The sequence below is a fragment of the Artibeus jamaicensis genome, unplaced genomic scaffold (assembly GCF_021234435.1).
Source record: "Artibeus jamaicensis isolate MK-2021 breed Jamaican fruit bat unplaced genomic scaffold, CSHL_Jam_final contig_548, whole genome shotgun sequence".
Lineage (NCBI taxonomy): Eukaryota > Metazoa > Chordata > Mammalia > Chiroptera > Phyllostomidae > Artibeus > Artibeus jamaicensis.
The window spans coordinates 6662082-6679595 of NW_026521883.1; the positions used below are offsets into that span (position 1 = coordinate 6662082).

A 17514-nucleotide genomic window follows, 5' to 3' on the forward strand; every position below is an offset into this window, starting at 1 on the left:
AAAGTTATTCTAATCATTCCATTACATAATAAAGGGTAGGTCATCCAAATATTCTTGCAAAAAGCTATAAATAAAATTAAGTAGCATAATTAGCCATCCTAAATGGCTGTTGCTGTCTAGTCTCATGATTCAGTTGAGAATGGAGGCAACAAACATGGTTTTCCTCCCTCATGTATGATAAAGGCAGGGCACACGCAGCATTTTCCAGGCTAAGAACAAAGGCAAAGGCCTGGGCTTCTCCATTCTGCCTTCCCTCAATCTTTCCCCTGTAAGTACAAGAGGTTCCCTGTGTATACGGGGATCTTCAGATTCCTACCTGGCCACATGTCCTTATTCTGGTCTGTCTATGGAAACACCAGGTGTGGTGGAACAAGTTCTGGGAGTCAGAGGGATCTATATTCTGCCCCAGCTCTGGGACAACCTACTCCCATGGGTCTAAGATATCACTGTTTTAAGGCTCCTACTGACTACAAAAGCTTTTCTGTGAAAAAGGAAATGAACAAAAAATCCAAATGGAACACTACATTAAGTGCATGCATAAATTTAAGATACATTTTGATTGTAGATTTGACTTGGAGTAGCATGTCCAGAAGAGCAGCTCTGGCAAACAGACATAATAAAAGTTATAGCAGATAACAATTCTTTGGCACTTGCTACATGCCAGGCACTGGGCTAAATGCATTATCATCATATGCCTTAACTCATTTCATTATCGTTATAACCCTTGATGGATACAATTAAACCCATTTTATAGATGAATACAGTGAGAATCAATGAAATTAGTTGCCCAAGTCCACACAACTAGTCTCCAATTCTAACTCTTATACCTTAACAAACTGCATTATATTTATTAGATAAATCTCATCTGAATTTATGGGCTGGGTTATTATTCTAGCCTTGGCACTGAAGCTGGCTGACCTTTAAGGGTTTTTAGATTGTTCTACTTCTCACAGAAAAGTAGTTATAGAAGGGAAGTTTAGGGAAGGTTCTAACTATTCTCTTGATCTCTTGCTGCTTCTCTTGAGAAGCAGTTATTTGAACTTTGATAGTAGCTATTATGTGCCAGATACCATACTATGACTCAAAGAGGTGGAAGAACTGACCCAGAGTCATATAACTGAATTCAACTAAGAAGCATAAACTACACTTAAATTTGGGACTGCTGACCCTAAAACTAGAGTTCTTCCATTAGGCCACCAACCATTTTATTGCCTTTCTTATGAATCAGCATTTTTTAAACAATGTATTTTACTGATTATGCTGTTACAGTTGTCCCATTTCCCCCCCTTCACTCCCCTCCACCCTGAACACCCTCTCCCACCCACATTCCCCTTTAGTTCATGTCCATGTGTTGTAAGTTCCTTAGCTTCTACATTTCCCATACTATTCTTGCCCTTCCCCTATTTTCTATCTACCGTCTATGCTACTTATTCTCTGTACCTTTTCCCCTTCTCTCCTCCTCCTACTCCCCTGTTGCTAACCCTCCATGCGATCCTCATTCTGTGGTTCTGTTCCTGTTCTAGTTATTTGCTTAGTTTGTTTTTTGTTTTTGTTTTTGTTTTACGTGTGGTTGTTAATAACTGTGAGTTTGTTGTTATTTTACTGTTCATAGTTTTGATCTTCATTTTCTGAGATCAGTCCCTTCAACGTTTCGTATAATAAGGTTTTGGTGATGATGAACTCCTTGAACTTGACCTTTTCTGGGAAGCACTTTATCTTCCCTTCCATTCTAAATGAAAATTTTGCTGGATAAAGTAATCTTGGATGTAGGTTCTTGTGTTTTATGACTTGAAATACTGCTTTCCAGCCCCTTCTTGCCTGTGAGGTTTATTTTGAGAAATCATCTGACAGTCTGATGGGCACTCCTCTGTAGGTAACTATCTGCTTTTCTCTTGCTGCTTTTCAGATTCTCCCCTTATCTTTAATCTTGGCTAATGTAATTATGATGTGCCCTGGTGTGTTCCTCCTTGGGTCCACCTTCTTTGGGACTCTCTGAGCTTCCTGGGTGTCCTGGAAGTCTATTTCCTTTGCCAGATTGGGGAAGTTCTCCTTCCTTATTTGTTCAAGTAAGTTTTCAACTTCTTGCTCTTCCTCTTCCCCTTCTGGTACCCCTATGATTGGGATGTTGCAACGTTTAAAGATGTCCTGGAGGTTTCTAAGCCTCTCCTCATTTTTTTGAATTCTTGTTTCTTTGTTCTTTTCTGTTTCATCATTTCTTTCTTTCTTGTGGTCCACTCCATTGATTTGAGTCCCAGTTTCCTTCTCATCACGTCCTTATCTTGGTTGTGTGAGAAGGTACAGTGTGTCTACCTATGCCTCCATCTTGGTCAGAAGTCCAGGGTTTTTTTGTTTGTTTTTTTAATCCTTTTTGAGACCTCATTTTCTCAGCTAAAAATAGGGTACAATGATACCTCCCTTGCAAGGTTATCATGAAGCTTAAATAAAATGCCTACAAAAGATCTGCCGTAGTAGTACATAGAAGGCACTCAGGGAATGATAACAATACTTATTATTGCCCCCAATCCAGAAGGAACTCAATCCTCCAACAGCAAAATAGTGGATTTGATTTTCATGGTGCTAATCATCTTAAGCCTTGTCCTTGGAGAAAGAGACAGCCACAGAGAGGTCTTCTAACTATTAAACATTCTGGGCAGAGTGTTCTGAGGATAAATATCTTACTTTACTACTAGAAAGGAGAACAAAGAATGACTTTCAATTAAGCTACATTATAAAAAATATGCATTTGGCATATAATCATTGTCATAAATTAACTGTGGCCTCCAATCTCTACCAAAACAAACGGCCCATCATACAGCTATTCTCTCTCCCCTTGTGATGAGCTCCTAAACTTCAAGGTTTGTTTAAGAAACAAAGCCATAATCAGAGGTATCTGTGGAGTCTGGTGAATCAAATATTCCTCAGATCACACAGACAATGCATCTTACTGGATGGTTGGATAGGAGCCACCAAAAAGGTGAGCGGTTTGCGTGAGGGTACAACAAAAACCCATGAGTCAAACGCACAATGATCATATGGTCTGCTTTAATCTCGATGCCCAGCAACGCAGAGGACATTGGGGGACACAACAGGGGACTAATGACCCCTCCTCCACCTGCATTCCTTTCCTGTGTAGCATCAGGCCTCTTTTCTTTTCTCCCCTCTATGGCTTTTACCGATTCTCATTCTCAGAATGGAAAGAGGAGGTGGCCTGCAGGGTAACTCCCCTGGGTTCCTCATCCTCTTAGAGATTTCCTAAAAGTGCTGACTGTTTATGACAAATCCCATCACAGACGTGGAATGGGGACAGGGGGACCAAATGCAGGTCAACACTTCCTAATTAAGTAGACCACCCAAATATAGAAACTATAGAGAGATCACATATTCTTTCTATAATGAAGCTTTCTGAGATCATCGTAGACTCAGATGCTACTGAGAAACAATACAGGCACCCTGCATACCCTCTCTCCATCTCCACACCACAGTGTACTGACACACACAGTCAAGACAGAGACTGTGTCTACTACCACTACCTTTCATAGCCACACCCACTTCCCTCCCACCCCCTCAACCTCTCATTAGCCCCTGGAAACTGCTAATCTACAATCCACTTCTGTAATTTTATCACTTCAAGAATGTTAGAAAAAATGAAATCATATAGTATGTAACCTTTTGTGATAGGCTTTTTTTCACTCAGCATAATTCCCTGGGGATTCAACCAGGTTATGTGTGTCCACAGTTCCTTCCTTTTTATTGTTGAGTAGTATCATATGGTATGCATGTACCCCAATTTACTTAACTACTCACTCATTAAAGAGCATCTGGGTTTTGGACTATTATGAATAAAACTGCCATAAACATTTGTTTATAGTTCAGTTTTTATATGAACCTAAGTCTTTTATTTCTCTGGGATAAATGCCCAGGGGTACAAATGCCGGGTCGTGTGGTAGTTGCATGTTTGGGTTTTTAAGGAATGCCAAACTGTTTTCCAGTGGGGCTGTATCATTTTATATTCCTATCAGCAATGTACCAGTCATCTAATTCCTCTGCATCCTCGTCAGCATTTGGTGTTGTCACTATTTTATTTTAGCTGTTCTGGTAGGTGTGTGGTAATAATGTCCTTGTGATTTTAGTCTGCATTTCCTTAATGCTTAATGATGCTCAGCACCCTTTCATGTGCCTACCTGCCACTTGTAGTTCTACTCAATGGAGTGCATTTTCATACATTTTGCTCATTTTCTAACTGAACTGTCTTTTTACTGTTAAGTTTTGAGAGTTCCTCACATAGTCTAGACATTCTTTAAAAAAAGAACACTTTCAGTAATACTACACAGGGTTTCACGTCTTTTGAAAATCATTATCACAAATGCAGAAATCTTCCGTGATTACCCGAGGCAAACAGAATGAATGACCAATGAGGGGACAGAGGCTTCATTTCTACAGACATTCATTTGTGTGGATAGTCAGCGCTGGAGAAAAACCAACAACCCAGAGTCATTAAACTAGTTTGTTTACCTCAGTTAATGGGCTAAGTCTATTTTTTCTCAAAAAAACAAATGTTCATAAGTGATGATCTCCTACAGCACTGGCATGTGATTAATAATTAATTTAAAGGACAGTATTTAAAGGATGTAAGACCAGAAGCCAAGGTGTAACTGTGATCCTGACGCGAGCACTTGCTCAGCAGGAATGCCCCCCTTCCAGACACACTGGACTAGTCAGTCGCAAAGCTCAGGAAGGGAGCTCCTGTGACCCAGTTCTCTTGTGCTGCAACGTAAAACCAGCTGTGGAAGATTCCTTCCAAAACGACTTGGGTTGTTCAGACATTAACCAATTCTTTTAAAAAACTGTCTCTGGTGCTCCAGATGGCAAAAATATGGGTTAGGTTACTTTGAAACTCACTATAACCTATGAGAAACACAAACCGTACATCTCTGCAAAAGAGGTTGTTATGGAAGTTTTGTGCACATTACATTTCTTCATAAGTTTCTCAAAGTTAAACAAGTTACTTTTCTATTGAGAGCAATGCTTTCCAACAATGTTTTCTCTAAAGAATCACTTTACCCAGCAAATGATCATTCCTTGAATTAATTTTTGTCACAAATCGTAACTTTTACACAGACTAGGTATTCTTTTAACACTACCACCTTGGCATCCAAATTTCTTTCCTAACTAAGTAAAAGGTTTTACTTCTACCATATCATTCCTCTTCTCTCATTTCATAAATGTAATAAGTCAGTGATGTGATACAAATGCTCTTGTAACATTTTTTAAATCTTAAAATTTCCACTGACCTCATTTAAAAGGTTTTGGCAAATATGTATAACATTTATTTGCCTACACTCTTCTGGATTATCAGCATCCAGTTTTCTCCCAAATTCCTTCCTGAAAAAGGGGACCCACGCATGGGCACCTTCTTTTACCATTTTGGGGACAACTTCTTATGGATCTACAATAATTTCAAAATAAATAATCTTTTTAAAAAAGAATGCCTTGGCTTTCTAAGTTGTTATTCTACATGTCCTTTTAAATAATTCTTTGTTAATAATAAAACTTTATTTTCAGTATACTGCACAGTCTAAAACCCTTTCCTCTTAAAAATGTCTTCTGATTTAATTACGTGGTCTGTTTAAGAAAGCAACCATTTTCTTGGCCAAGTCGCACTGCTTTAGTTCTCAACTTGTCTGCACTTCAGTCTCTCACCTGTAGTTCCACAATGTTTCCTATTTCCTAGAATTCTCCACTTTGAAGGGACACAAAAATAGACTGTACACGTTAGGCACTTAGAGCAGTGTGTGGTACAGAATAAGTGCTTAATAAATACTATTTTCATGATTATTCTCAACCTCTTTCTTCTCCCATATGCCTCTCTGATTTGCTTTGTTCTCTCACCTTGCCAACACGTTAAACTTCCTTTAATCACCAATCACATGATCCAGAATCCTGACGCTTAAAGGACCCGGAGTGACCTTGTAGCTATCCCTTCACTGCACCTGAGGAAATGGAGGCCCGAAAGCAGGAATGACCTGCTTTTCCAGGTCACAGAAGGCAGTCAGTCAGTGGGACTGAGCTGGAAATTCTAAGAAAGCTTCACTGTTTCTTAGAAACTGAGCTTTTTAAGTTGTCCAAGTCAGTGCCACACCTGTGTCATTCTTTAATACTATCTGAGGGGAAAAAACTGCTTAACTAAGGAGAGAAAATTTTGTGCAATTTCCAGATGCTCCAAATTGCTGGCCAGTGACAACAGCAACTTTGAAGTCTCTCTCTCTCTCCCTCCCACAACTCTCTCTTTCTTTTTCTGACATTACAAATGTCCTTTAAATCATGAAGAATTTCTTTGTTTTCAAACTGCTGAGCTGCTAGACCAAACCTAGGTAGGATTTTTTCAGGAACCATGAGATATAGTGATTAACAACAGAAGTACTGAGACCCTTTGAAAGAATGGTTTTTCTTTTTGGCAGGTGAAATTTCTTTCTAAAGTACAGCTTCTACCACACTGCTAAGAATGCCTTCTTTCTCTTCCTTTTTTTGAAATTTATTGATTTTAGAGAGAGGAAAGGGGAGAGGAAGAGAGGGAAGGAAGGAGGTGAGGAGAGGGAGAGACAGAAATACTGCTTTGCTGTTCCACTCATTGATGCTTTCATTGGTTGATTCTTGCATGTGCTCTGACTGGGATGAGACCCACAACCTTGGCGTATCGGGAAGACACTCCAACCAACTGCGCTACCCAGCTAGGGCTCTCTTCTTTTTTTTTTTTTTTTTAAGATTTTATTTATTCTTAGAGAGAGAAGAGAAGGGAGAGAGAAAAAGAGGAAGAGAAACATCAGTGTGTGGTTGCCTCTCATGTGTCCCTACTGGGGACCTGGCCCACAACCCAGACAGGGGCACTGATTGGGAATCGAACCAGAAACCCTTTGGTTCGCAGGCCTGTGCTCAATCTACTGAGCTACACCAGCCAGGGCTCTTCCTTTTTTTTTTTTTTTTTAAAGTCTGATTTACTTAAGTATAACAGGCAGCAAAATTCACCCCTTCTAAATGTACAGGTCTATGTGGTCTGAAAAATGTGTACAGTTGTATAACCAACACCAAAATCAAGATACAGAACAATTCCAGCATCCTTCCCACCCAATCCTGTCATAGCTTATTGTTCACCATTCCTCTATCCTTTGGCAACCACTAATGTACTTTCCATTTTTACAATTTCGTCTTTTCTGGAATGTCACGTAAGTGGAACGACACATTAGGTTGCCCTCGCAGTCTGGCTCCTTTCACTCAGCACGGAGTATTTAATATTCGCCCATGTTGTGCGCATCGGCAGGCGGTGCCCTGTCATTGCTGGGAAGTACTCCACTGTGTCCGTCTGTCACAGCTGGGCCGTTTCCAGTTTGGGGTATTATGAATGAAGCCACTAGGAGTGAGACTGGCGGATCGCACTGCGGGAAACGTGCCGAACTATTTTCGAAACTGGCTGTACCAGTTTATATTCCCACCAGCAATGTATGAGAGTTTCAGTTGCTCTACATTCTTGTCAGCACTTGAATATACTATTTTTTTTATCTTAGCAAACGTTTCTAAGATTTTATTTATTTATTTTTAGAGAGAGGGGAAGGGAGAAAGAGAGGAAGAGAAACATTGATTGGTTGCTTCTCAAATGCACCTGACTGGGGACCAAACCTGCAACCCAGGCATGTACCCTAACGGGGAATAGAACTGGCGACCTTTCACTTTGCGGGATGATGCCCAACCCACTGAGCCATTCCAGCCAGGGCCAAGGGTCTTTCTTTTCACAGAACAAAGTAGAAAACATATATTTTTAAAACACACTGAACTTCTGCTAAAAGTTGAAGCAACAGTGACTCCTCTCTTTCTTTTAAAACCCACAAGCAATCCATCCAAAAACCTACTGACTACATTTAAAGTACAATGTCTGTCCACAAAAAGTCCAGCATCGTTAATATAACAAGAATAGTTTGCACATCGATGTAACCTGGCAGCCAAGGAGAGTGGGCTGGAATAGCACGCATGACAATGCGGACTTCACTGTACTAGTCAGTGGGGTAGTAGATGCCGTGAGTGAGCATGTGTACTGTGTGGTGGTCACATTCAAAATGACTGAGTACAGCAACAAATCTGCATCAGATTTTGCATCAAGCTTGAACAATGCTCCGAAGACTATTTGGATAATTCAGAAGCCTGCAGCTATGGGCAACTGGTGATTGGCAGCTTCATCATGACAACGCGCTTCCTTGCACATCACATCTTGTTCAGAGTTTTTTGGCAAAACATCAAACTGCCCAGGAGACTCAGCCCCCTATAGCCCAAATTTGGGGCCCTGTGACTTCTGGCTTTTCCCAAAACTAAAATCACCTCTAGAAGGGAAGAGATTTTGGACCATTGATGAGATTCAGGAGAATATGACAGGGCAGCTGGTGGCGATTAGAACTGTGTGAAGGCCCAGGTGCCTACTTTGAAGGGACTGAGGTGTCATTGTCCTGTGTAAAATATTTCTTGTATCTTATTCAATAAGTGTCTCTTTTTCATAGTACATGGGTGGATACCTTCTGGACAGACCTCGTTTACCCAGAATCTAACCACTGTCCCCATCTTCATGATAGTCTCCCTGATCGGAGCCTCTGTAACTCACCTGGATTACTGACTGCCACAGTTCTTAGCAGCTGATTCCACCCTCACCCTATTCTTGGCTGCAGGCACACTGGCCTCCTTGCTGTTCCCTAAACATGCCAGGCTCATCCTGCCTGGTGTCTTTTGCTCTCTTACCATCTCCCCCCTATGCCCCATATACCTATTTGATGAGCAACTCTGCTCCTTCAAATCTTTGCTTCAATCTCATCTCCTCTTTGAGGTCCACCTAATAAACAATGCAAGCCATGTTTTGCTTCTCCTAAGCTGATCTTTCTTTTCTCCATATTACTAACCACCTTCTAACACGTACTGTATTTACTTTTTCATTATATTGATTATTTATGGGCTGTTTCCCCACCCTGGCCCACTTCTGCTAGAAGATAACTTCCATGATTGTAGGAATCTTTTGTTTTATATATTGATGTATTCCAAGTACTCACACCAGTGCTTGGCACATAGTCGATGTACAATAAATGTTGCTAAATTGAACAAATGAACTAATGATACTGGTTTTGGCACTTAAGGTACTGTGTGAGGACAGGTTTTAAAAAAGTAAAGTCAGGAGTAGAAAATAAAGTTTTAAGCATTCATGTTGAAAGCATAACACTTAGTTTCTCTAAACACAAATCTATTTGCACAGCATTTGCCTTCAGAATAATATAAAAATTTTTAATGTATAAAAAATGTTACAAAACTCTCTTATTAGAAAAAATACATGAGTCCTCACTGAGTAGGTCAGGTGGTTAGAGCATCATTCCCACAGGCCCAGGCTGCAGGTTTGATTCCCAGTCAGGGCACATACAAGCAGCAATGAATGAATGCATAAATAAGTGGAACAACAAACTGATGTCTCTCTTTCTCCCTTCCTTTCTCTCTCTCTCAAGTCAGTAAATAAAAATTTTTAAAAAGATATGAAACTCACTAGGTTCATAAAATAGAGAATGTTCAGGACACCAACTATCTAGGTTGCTTTTTTCTATAAACTTCTCCATCTGTGTAAGATTGCCCCAGCTTGAGTGCCAATTTTATTTTCTTAATCTAAGTTCTAATCTTATTACCCTTCCATTTCTATTTTTTATCCTCAGAAAAAGAGACAGCAGTTCCTGCCAGGGCATTCTCACACCGTCCACAGAGATGGCACAGGTGTTAATCTTGCATTTATGTCTGACGTGGGCAATGATGGCTGTGACTGGAGCTGTTGGTGTGTTAACATGCAGGCTCTCACCTCATTAGTGGCGATGTATGTTCTGAAGTTCAGCTGCAGTGTTTGCTGTAATGTCAGATCTGGCCTAAAAGACTTTCTCACTGTTCATTTTCTTTGTTTTTGCCCTGTCAGTACATGCTATGCTGACAAGCCTTACACACGCATTTTTAGATAATTTTCCCACAGTAGTTAATCTTAGTAGAAGTTTCAAACATTTTTAATAATTATGTCTTTGCTTCCGGTCAAGATGATGGGGTAGGCAGACATGGCTTGCCACATTGTACAACCACAACGAAATTACAACCAAAATATAGAACAGCCATCACTCAGAACTGACAGATTGAGTTGAATGTAAGTGTGACAACTTCCATTCTGACTGAGCTGGCAGACTAAGGTTCCATCAACCTGGCTAACACTGTTTGACCCATCTTGGAGATTCCCAGAGATGCTGCCCCACACAACATATGGGCCCACCCAAGCTGCTTTCCCATGTGAATGGCTCGTCTTGGCTCACACTGCACCATGTCCTAAATCCTCTTAAACAAGCTGCAGCTGGCCTTAGTGAGCCCCAGCCCTGCAACTAGCAGACTAGATTCACAGCCTGGCTTTACCTGGAAATCTCCAAGCCCAGCACAAGTAGCAGCCATCTCAGATTGCTTTATAGCTCAGGCAGGATGGCCCCCAGGCAAGACACTGGTGGGGGCTGATCTGGCCTGCACTACCTGGGAAACCCCAGGGCCAGTGCACCCAGTGGACAGCTACAGCCTACGTTGGAGCACTACCACCCCGCCCCTGCACAGCTGATCCTCCATGGAGGGTGGAGGTTGGCTGTCAGTGCTCACAGCCAGTCCTTGCAGCTGACTGGCCTGGGTAAATCCCTCCCACTGACCTACTAACAGCAACCAAGGCTCAACTATAGGAGGAGGGTTTACTCAGCCCACATGAAGGGCACAACTCAACTACCCAGCTTGGGTGATAGGGGAGGCTGTGCCACAGGACCCTACAGGACACCTACTACATTGGGCCAGGCTACCAACACATGGAGTCAAAGCAGCTCTACCTAATGCATAGAAGCAAACACAGGGAGGCCAATAAGAAGACAGAGAAACAAGGCCCAAATGAAAGAACAGATCAAAACTCCAGAAAAGGAACTAAACAAAATGGAGATAAGCAATGTATCAGATGCAGAGTTCAAAACATTGGTTATAAGGATGCTCAAGGAACTTAGGACCTCAACAGCATAACAAAGATCTAGTCAGAAATGAAGGATACACTAACTGAAATAAAGAACAATTTAAAGAGAAACAACAGTACAGTGGATGAAACAGAGAATCAAATCAATGATTTGGAACACGAGGAAGCAAAAATCAACCAATCAGAACAACAAGAAGAAAAACGAATCCAAAAAAATACCAGGACAGTGTAAGCAGCCTGTGGGACAACTTTTAGCAATCCAACATTTGCTTCATAGGAGTGCCAGAAGGAGAAGAGCAAGCTATTGGAAATCTATTTGAAAAAATAATGAAAGAAAACTTTTCTAATTTGGTGAAGAAAACAGACATGCAAGTCCAGGAAGCACAGAGTCCCAAATAAGATGGACACAAAAAGGCCCACTCTAAGACACAGCATAATTAAAATGACAAAGGTTAAAGATAAAGAGATGGGGGTTGTGAGAGAATGGGTGAGAGGTAAGGTGATTAAGAAGTACCAACAGGTACTTACAAAATAGCCATGGTAATGGAAAGTACAGTATAGGGAAGGGAGTAGCCAAAGAACTTACATGCATGACCTGTGGACATGAACAAGGGTGGGGGGACTGCTTAAGGGAGTTAGCAGTGCTGGGTGGAGGGGAGCAAAGGAGCAAAAATCAGGACAACTGTAATAGCATAATTAATAAAATATAATTAAAAAATAAAAAATAATGTCTTCATGTGATAATATACAAGTTTATCTAAGAGAAAATATTTTTGTAATTGTGACACAGTAATAACAAAGTATAATAAACTCTCTCCCTGGCTTGATTTGGAAGTGGGGTATGCTTATTAACTAGATAAAGTGATTCATAGTTACTCTACAATAAAAAATGTATCTGATTATCCGATAGTTCATAAAGTATTTTCATATATATCATCTCAACCAATTCTTAAAAACACAAATTGTAAAACCTCACTGAATATAATATTTGATGATCTACTATGAATAGTAATTGTTGCACTTCAATTTCTAAAATATTACCAGTTGATATAACACACTATCAGATAAAAAAACCTGTACCAGGTTAATAAGCCTCATGGAATGGGTGGTTTGTCACTGCATGGTGCTCAGATTTTATTCAACTTTACAATCCTCACTGGAAATGCACTATAGGAAAGACTTGATTTTCAACAGCATGTTTGGGAGTCATCAGCTATGTTTTATAAATCCCACAATACACTGTGTATGTCTGTGTGTGTCTGTGTGTGTGTGTATATAATTATATACATATATATAAATACATTTATTTTTAACAGCTAAACATACAGGAACAGTGTATACCAAGGATGTCATTTGAATGTGAGAAATAGTATATTCTCTTTTCTCATTAGGTAATTCAATACATCTCTATTTCTCATCTTTTAAAATTTGTGTTTGTAAGTGCAACACTCTGTTTTTAGGAGAAGCATTTTGCAGGGAAGAAAATGCTGGTCAGAGGAGAACAGAGGTACTTAGAAGGACAAAGGAGGAAGAGGTTTAGGTTCCTCGTTCATGATTCTCTTATGCTGTCGTCCTTTCACTCCTGTCTTCTCACAGCGCCTGTACCAGACTCCCCCTTCTGCAGAAGGACACCTGTCTTTGATTTGACAATGTGACACATATTAGCTATAATTCTCATTATCATTCATTTAAAGCAAAATTGAGTATATGTGCTTTTAAGAAGGTACAGCAAAGAGCTTATACAGCAAAAGTGTATAAACAAGTATATTACCTATGTAATTGCCTTAGCTGAACTTAAAGCTCTGATCTTTAATTGCCTGATTGAACTGATCTAAAAAGCTACAATTTTTTAATCAAGGAAAAATTAAATAGCTTTTTGGGGGAAAAAGGCCTCTTTAATCTTATTTTTATGGAATTCAAGTTATTAAATATGGACAAAATCCTCTAAGATATTAAATTAACAACTCAATCTAGAGTAAATTTCTCATTACAATGCTTTATGAAAGTCTTCAAGAAAACCTCACTTATTCCACTGTTCAATAGGAACACATGCTTTTAAATCCAGAAGGTAGAAGTTTCCACAAATAACTAGGAAACTGAAAAGCTAAACATATACACATATTTAAGGAGGTATACTGCCACAGCATATCACTTCTATAGTTGGCTGCCCATGATTACTGAGGAATAAGCATTCACTTGCACTGTAATTCGTTAGCCTTTCCATCTAGACAAATGCAGCTGCACACTCACTCACTGGTATTTATTTAAAACTAAAATCCCTTGAGAGGGGTTGCTGGCTCACTGCCACTTCTACTGCGCAGCCCCTCGCAGGCATTTTATTGTGGGTTACTCTCTGTAGGAGCTGGGTCGGTCAGCATAAACTGGAAAGAGAAGTACAAGCTCAGGATTCCTTTAGGAAACCTCCATGTTCTCAGCCAGCCAAATCATTAAGGCCCTTGTCTGTCACTGATCAAAGAACCTTTTCTCAGCCCAAGCTGCCTCGGAGCTGGGAAGAGGGCCCTCCCTGCCTCTGAGGGGCTCTGGTTGGCACCACTTGCCCGCAGTGAGTATAGGGTGGTTGTTCTGGAAATCTCGCCAACACTTTGGAGTTTATTTCTAGATCCAGACATAAATCCATTTGAAACAGGACTATGAAGATCCCCTTTCAAATGAAAGATTCAATTATTTCTCCAAAACAAAGAGTAAAACTAAAACCAAATAATTTGGACACAGGAAATACTAGAGGTATAGCTATTTATCAGTATCTACTAATTTCTGATTTTAAAAAAGAAAAATAAAAAAATCATTGCAGAATAACTAAATAGTATTTTCCCATCTACTCTAGTACTTAGTGCTAAGAGTCCTCACAGATTCATTATGAGCCAGAACTGTGCTGTAGTATTTCCAGAGTATAGGATGGTCCTAAGGATCAATTTAATAACAACATTTGCACGTCCATGGCACAGTCCTTCTAATGAAAGCTTAGCTGTTGAGAACTGATGACTTCCTTCAGTTCCTTTGTCAAATGAAGAGCAGATGCCCATAAAAATCAATCAAACAACAAGAACTGACCACTGTGTTAATTCCTATTAAAGTGGCTATAACCACTTCATGAGTTAGTGAATGTGTGGAGGCGGGAACACAGGGAATAGAAGCAATACAAGCCACACAAGAAATACCATTTCTTTTCATCTTGGTGGTGAAAATGCTCCATTTTTCTCCCACCCGCCAGATGTGTTTAGATGCTTATTCATACCCAGGAAGAGTAATACTAACTCTCCCTAAGCTTACATTTTACACTAACTAACATTCTAGAAATAGAGTGAACTGGCTTTAAAGAAAAATTTGGTTTACGATTCCAATTAATCAGCATAAATACCTTTAAGAACTGAACTGATACTTTGTCAAAATTTACGTATCCTCTTCAAAAAAGGAAGGAGGAATTAAGAAATTGGTATCACCAGGATATGAAAAACAAAAAAACAATCCTTAGTGACAGATGTGGTACTAAAATTGAAGATTTCAGTTGTTTTCTCTTATAGTTTCTACCTTTTCTTAAAAAAGAAACAAAAAAAAAACAAACAAAAAAAACCTTCCTTTAATCACATCTCGTGTGTATGCTGCTGCCTTCCCTAAATGTGCATTAAGCTAGGCTGAACAGATGGAGAAAATTAAACAGGACTGTTAGTAACACTAGGCCCTGAAGTTGCTTTGTTATAATTTGTATCTCACTTATTAACTTGCTCCAAATGAACTCAGACATTTTTGGGGACATTAAAAAAATGCAAAGGGAGGTCCCTTTTGCAACATTCAACAGTTATCTGGTCATTCTCCTCACGTGTCCCGTTAGTAGAGTAGGAGACTGTAACTTCCCATGCTTTCACCAGTTCCTTATTTAAAGGTTCCCTTCCAAGGTATGTGAAACAATGTCTTAAGGAACTGTGTATGATGATGTCTGAAGTGTTAAACAGGGGTGCAACTGTACAGAAGTGAAGGTTTTGCATTAGCTAGAGTTAAGTAAGAAAAATAAGATCCTGTCATTTTAAGATAACATGAACTACATTTTTACCTGTTTGGTAAATATTATCCACAAAAAGACAATACCAAGTGTACAATCTGAGTCAGAGCATTTGAGTGAGAAAATCAGAAAAATAACTTTTTTGACTACCAAATATAGTGCTGGTTTAAATATCGTATCACTTATTCATTTTAAAAGTCAAGGGTCCAAAGAGCTCCCCGCCCCACTCACATTAAGTCCAAGTTTGCGGGCTCAGCACATACCTCTATGTAAAATCTTCAAGCTCCACAAGTAGGTAAGGCCTTTAACAACCTAAAATCGAGAAAGACAAAACAACACAATGATGGTTTTTATAAGGAACATTGTATATCTAAATATATAATCTTAGCCATAATTCTTTTAAAAATAGTTTATTTATTTATTTTCAGAGAGATGGTAAGGGAAGAAGAAAAAGAGGGAGAGAAACATCAATGTGCGAGAGAAACATCAATCGACTGCCTTTTGCCCGCCTGCAGCCAGGGACCTAGCCCACAGTCCAGGCTTGTGCCCTAACTGGGAACTGAACTGGCGACACTGAGCTTTGTGGGATGAAGCCCAACCCACAACCTCACTGGCTCAATTCAAATTTTTCCTTGAAAACTCTGTCAACCAATAAGCACCTCCCACTTCTGTGTCAGGTTCTGTGAGAATGCCTAGTGTACAAGCTTCAGGTTCTTTCTTTTACTGAAGATAAAAGAAAAGATAAGGTGTGAGAAAATGAAAGGATTAAGTGTCTGTGCATAAAATGACCAGGAAGGACATCTACCAAGTTCTTAGTGAAGAGGGACAGAAAAAGGGGACAAAGACCTTCATTTTTTTATTTTTCTGTACTTCTATATATAAAAATTTTTTCAAAAGTCATGACATTTATGACCAAAAAGGGGACCTTTTTAAAAAGTTAGGTAACTAAAGCAAAAAGTAAAAAAAGAGATCGTTTTTCCTGCCTATAATCCAGAAGCTTTACCATGGTGCTGGGCTTTGAGTACCTGACGTGAAAAAAAGAGGAGAAAGCATTCAGGCCAAGGTAAGAATATATAGTCAAGTACTAGGGGAGTATACTCTTCAAAAATGTCAAGGTCCGGAAAGAAAACACTGAGACACTGTTCCAGATTAAGAGAGATTAAACACACATGATTGCTAAATGCAATGCACAGCCCTAGACTGGATGCTGAACAAGAATTTTTTTCCTTTAGTCTACGCAGATATTATTGGACAATTGGGAAATCTGAATAAGGAATGTTGACCAGAATACAGTAACGTATCAATGCTAATTTCCTAATTTTGATGAGTACACAGTGATAATCTAAGAGAACGCCCTTGTTCTTAGGAAATGCACACCTGAAGTAGTTAAGGGCAAGAGACCATGGTAACCACAACCTATTCTCAAATGTCTAAGGAAAAAATATGTAGTGGTTTCCATCTGCATTTGGAAACCCACATATATGAAGGGCCAACTTAAATTATACTCATATTTTTGTCTACACAATGGTCAGTGCCCTATGTTGTTCAATGGTCAACTGTGTGCAAATGAAAGGGGGTTAACTGTTAACAACTGCAGAGTCTGAGTGAAGTATCTGTGTGAATTCTTTGTATTATTCTCACAATAATAATTTTCTGAAAGTTTTAAATAATTTCAAAATAAAAAGTGTCCCAAAAATATTTTAAATGATATTGGGGCAACTAACAAAGTAGCCCATTTGGCTGGTGCAAGTAGCAGTGTGCAATCATGCAGACGATACTCAAAAGGCAAGTCAAGGAAATAAAGTAAGAAGTTGAACAAGTGAATTAGATTTAGATTTCAGAATTTAACAGCCAGAATTAAGAATAATTAGTCATGGGGTGGTAAACACACAATACAATATACAAATCATGTACTGAACAATTGTACACCCGAGACCTATATAATTTTATTAACCCATGTCACCCTAATAAACTCAATTAAAAATTAGTCAAATAAGATACAGAAAAAGAAGTATTTCTAAGACATTAAGTACAGGGATTACATGTGCTACCTTCTAGGTGGGAAATTTAACCATTAAAAGTTTTCAAAATCTTCCTATAGAAATTGTTGTAAAAAGAGACGCACACATTTGTATTTACACCCACTAACTCTGTACCCACATGAGTGTGGGCTTGCCAATTTCAAGGCTGACTATTCATAATTAGGTATCAGATACAATAAATGGACACCTATCACTCAAATCTACTATAAGAATTTAAAAGCACCTATCGTTGTAAGCAATTTCAGGTGGGCCAGGACTGTAAGAACAGGAAGAGCCAGCATTAGGAGAAGTTACTGAGTGAATTACAGCTCTTGGAGTGATGACAAGAGGGTTGGGGGCTAAGTATGCAAGGGTTTCAGTCGGTCAAGAACGATGACAAGTAACATTAAAAACAGAAATGCAAAGGGAGAAACCCA

The 17514-nt window shown here is 39.4% G+C and overlaps 1 protein-coding gene across 5 annotated transcripts in view; it reads right to left on the minus strand.

Moving 5' to 3' along the window:
* The window catches only part of MAP2K5 (mitogen-activated protein kinase kinase 5), a 256131-nt gene that overhangs the window by 121798 nt on the left and 116819 nt on the right, over positions 1-17514 (minus strand). For all 5 annotated transcript variants that reach the window (XM_053670162.1, XM_037155695.2, XM_037155694.2 and 2 more), the window contains exon 13: positions 15320-15368. In XM_053670162.1, coding sequence (XP_053526137.1) covers positions 15320-15368 — 49 coding nt within the window. The remainder of the gene's footprint in view (positions 1-15319; positions 15369-17514) is intronic.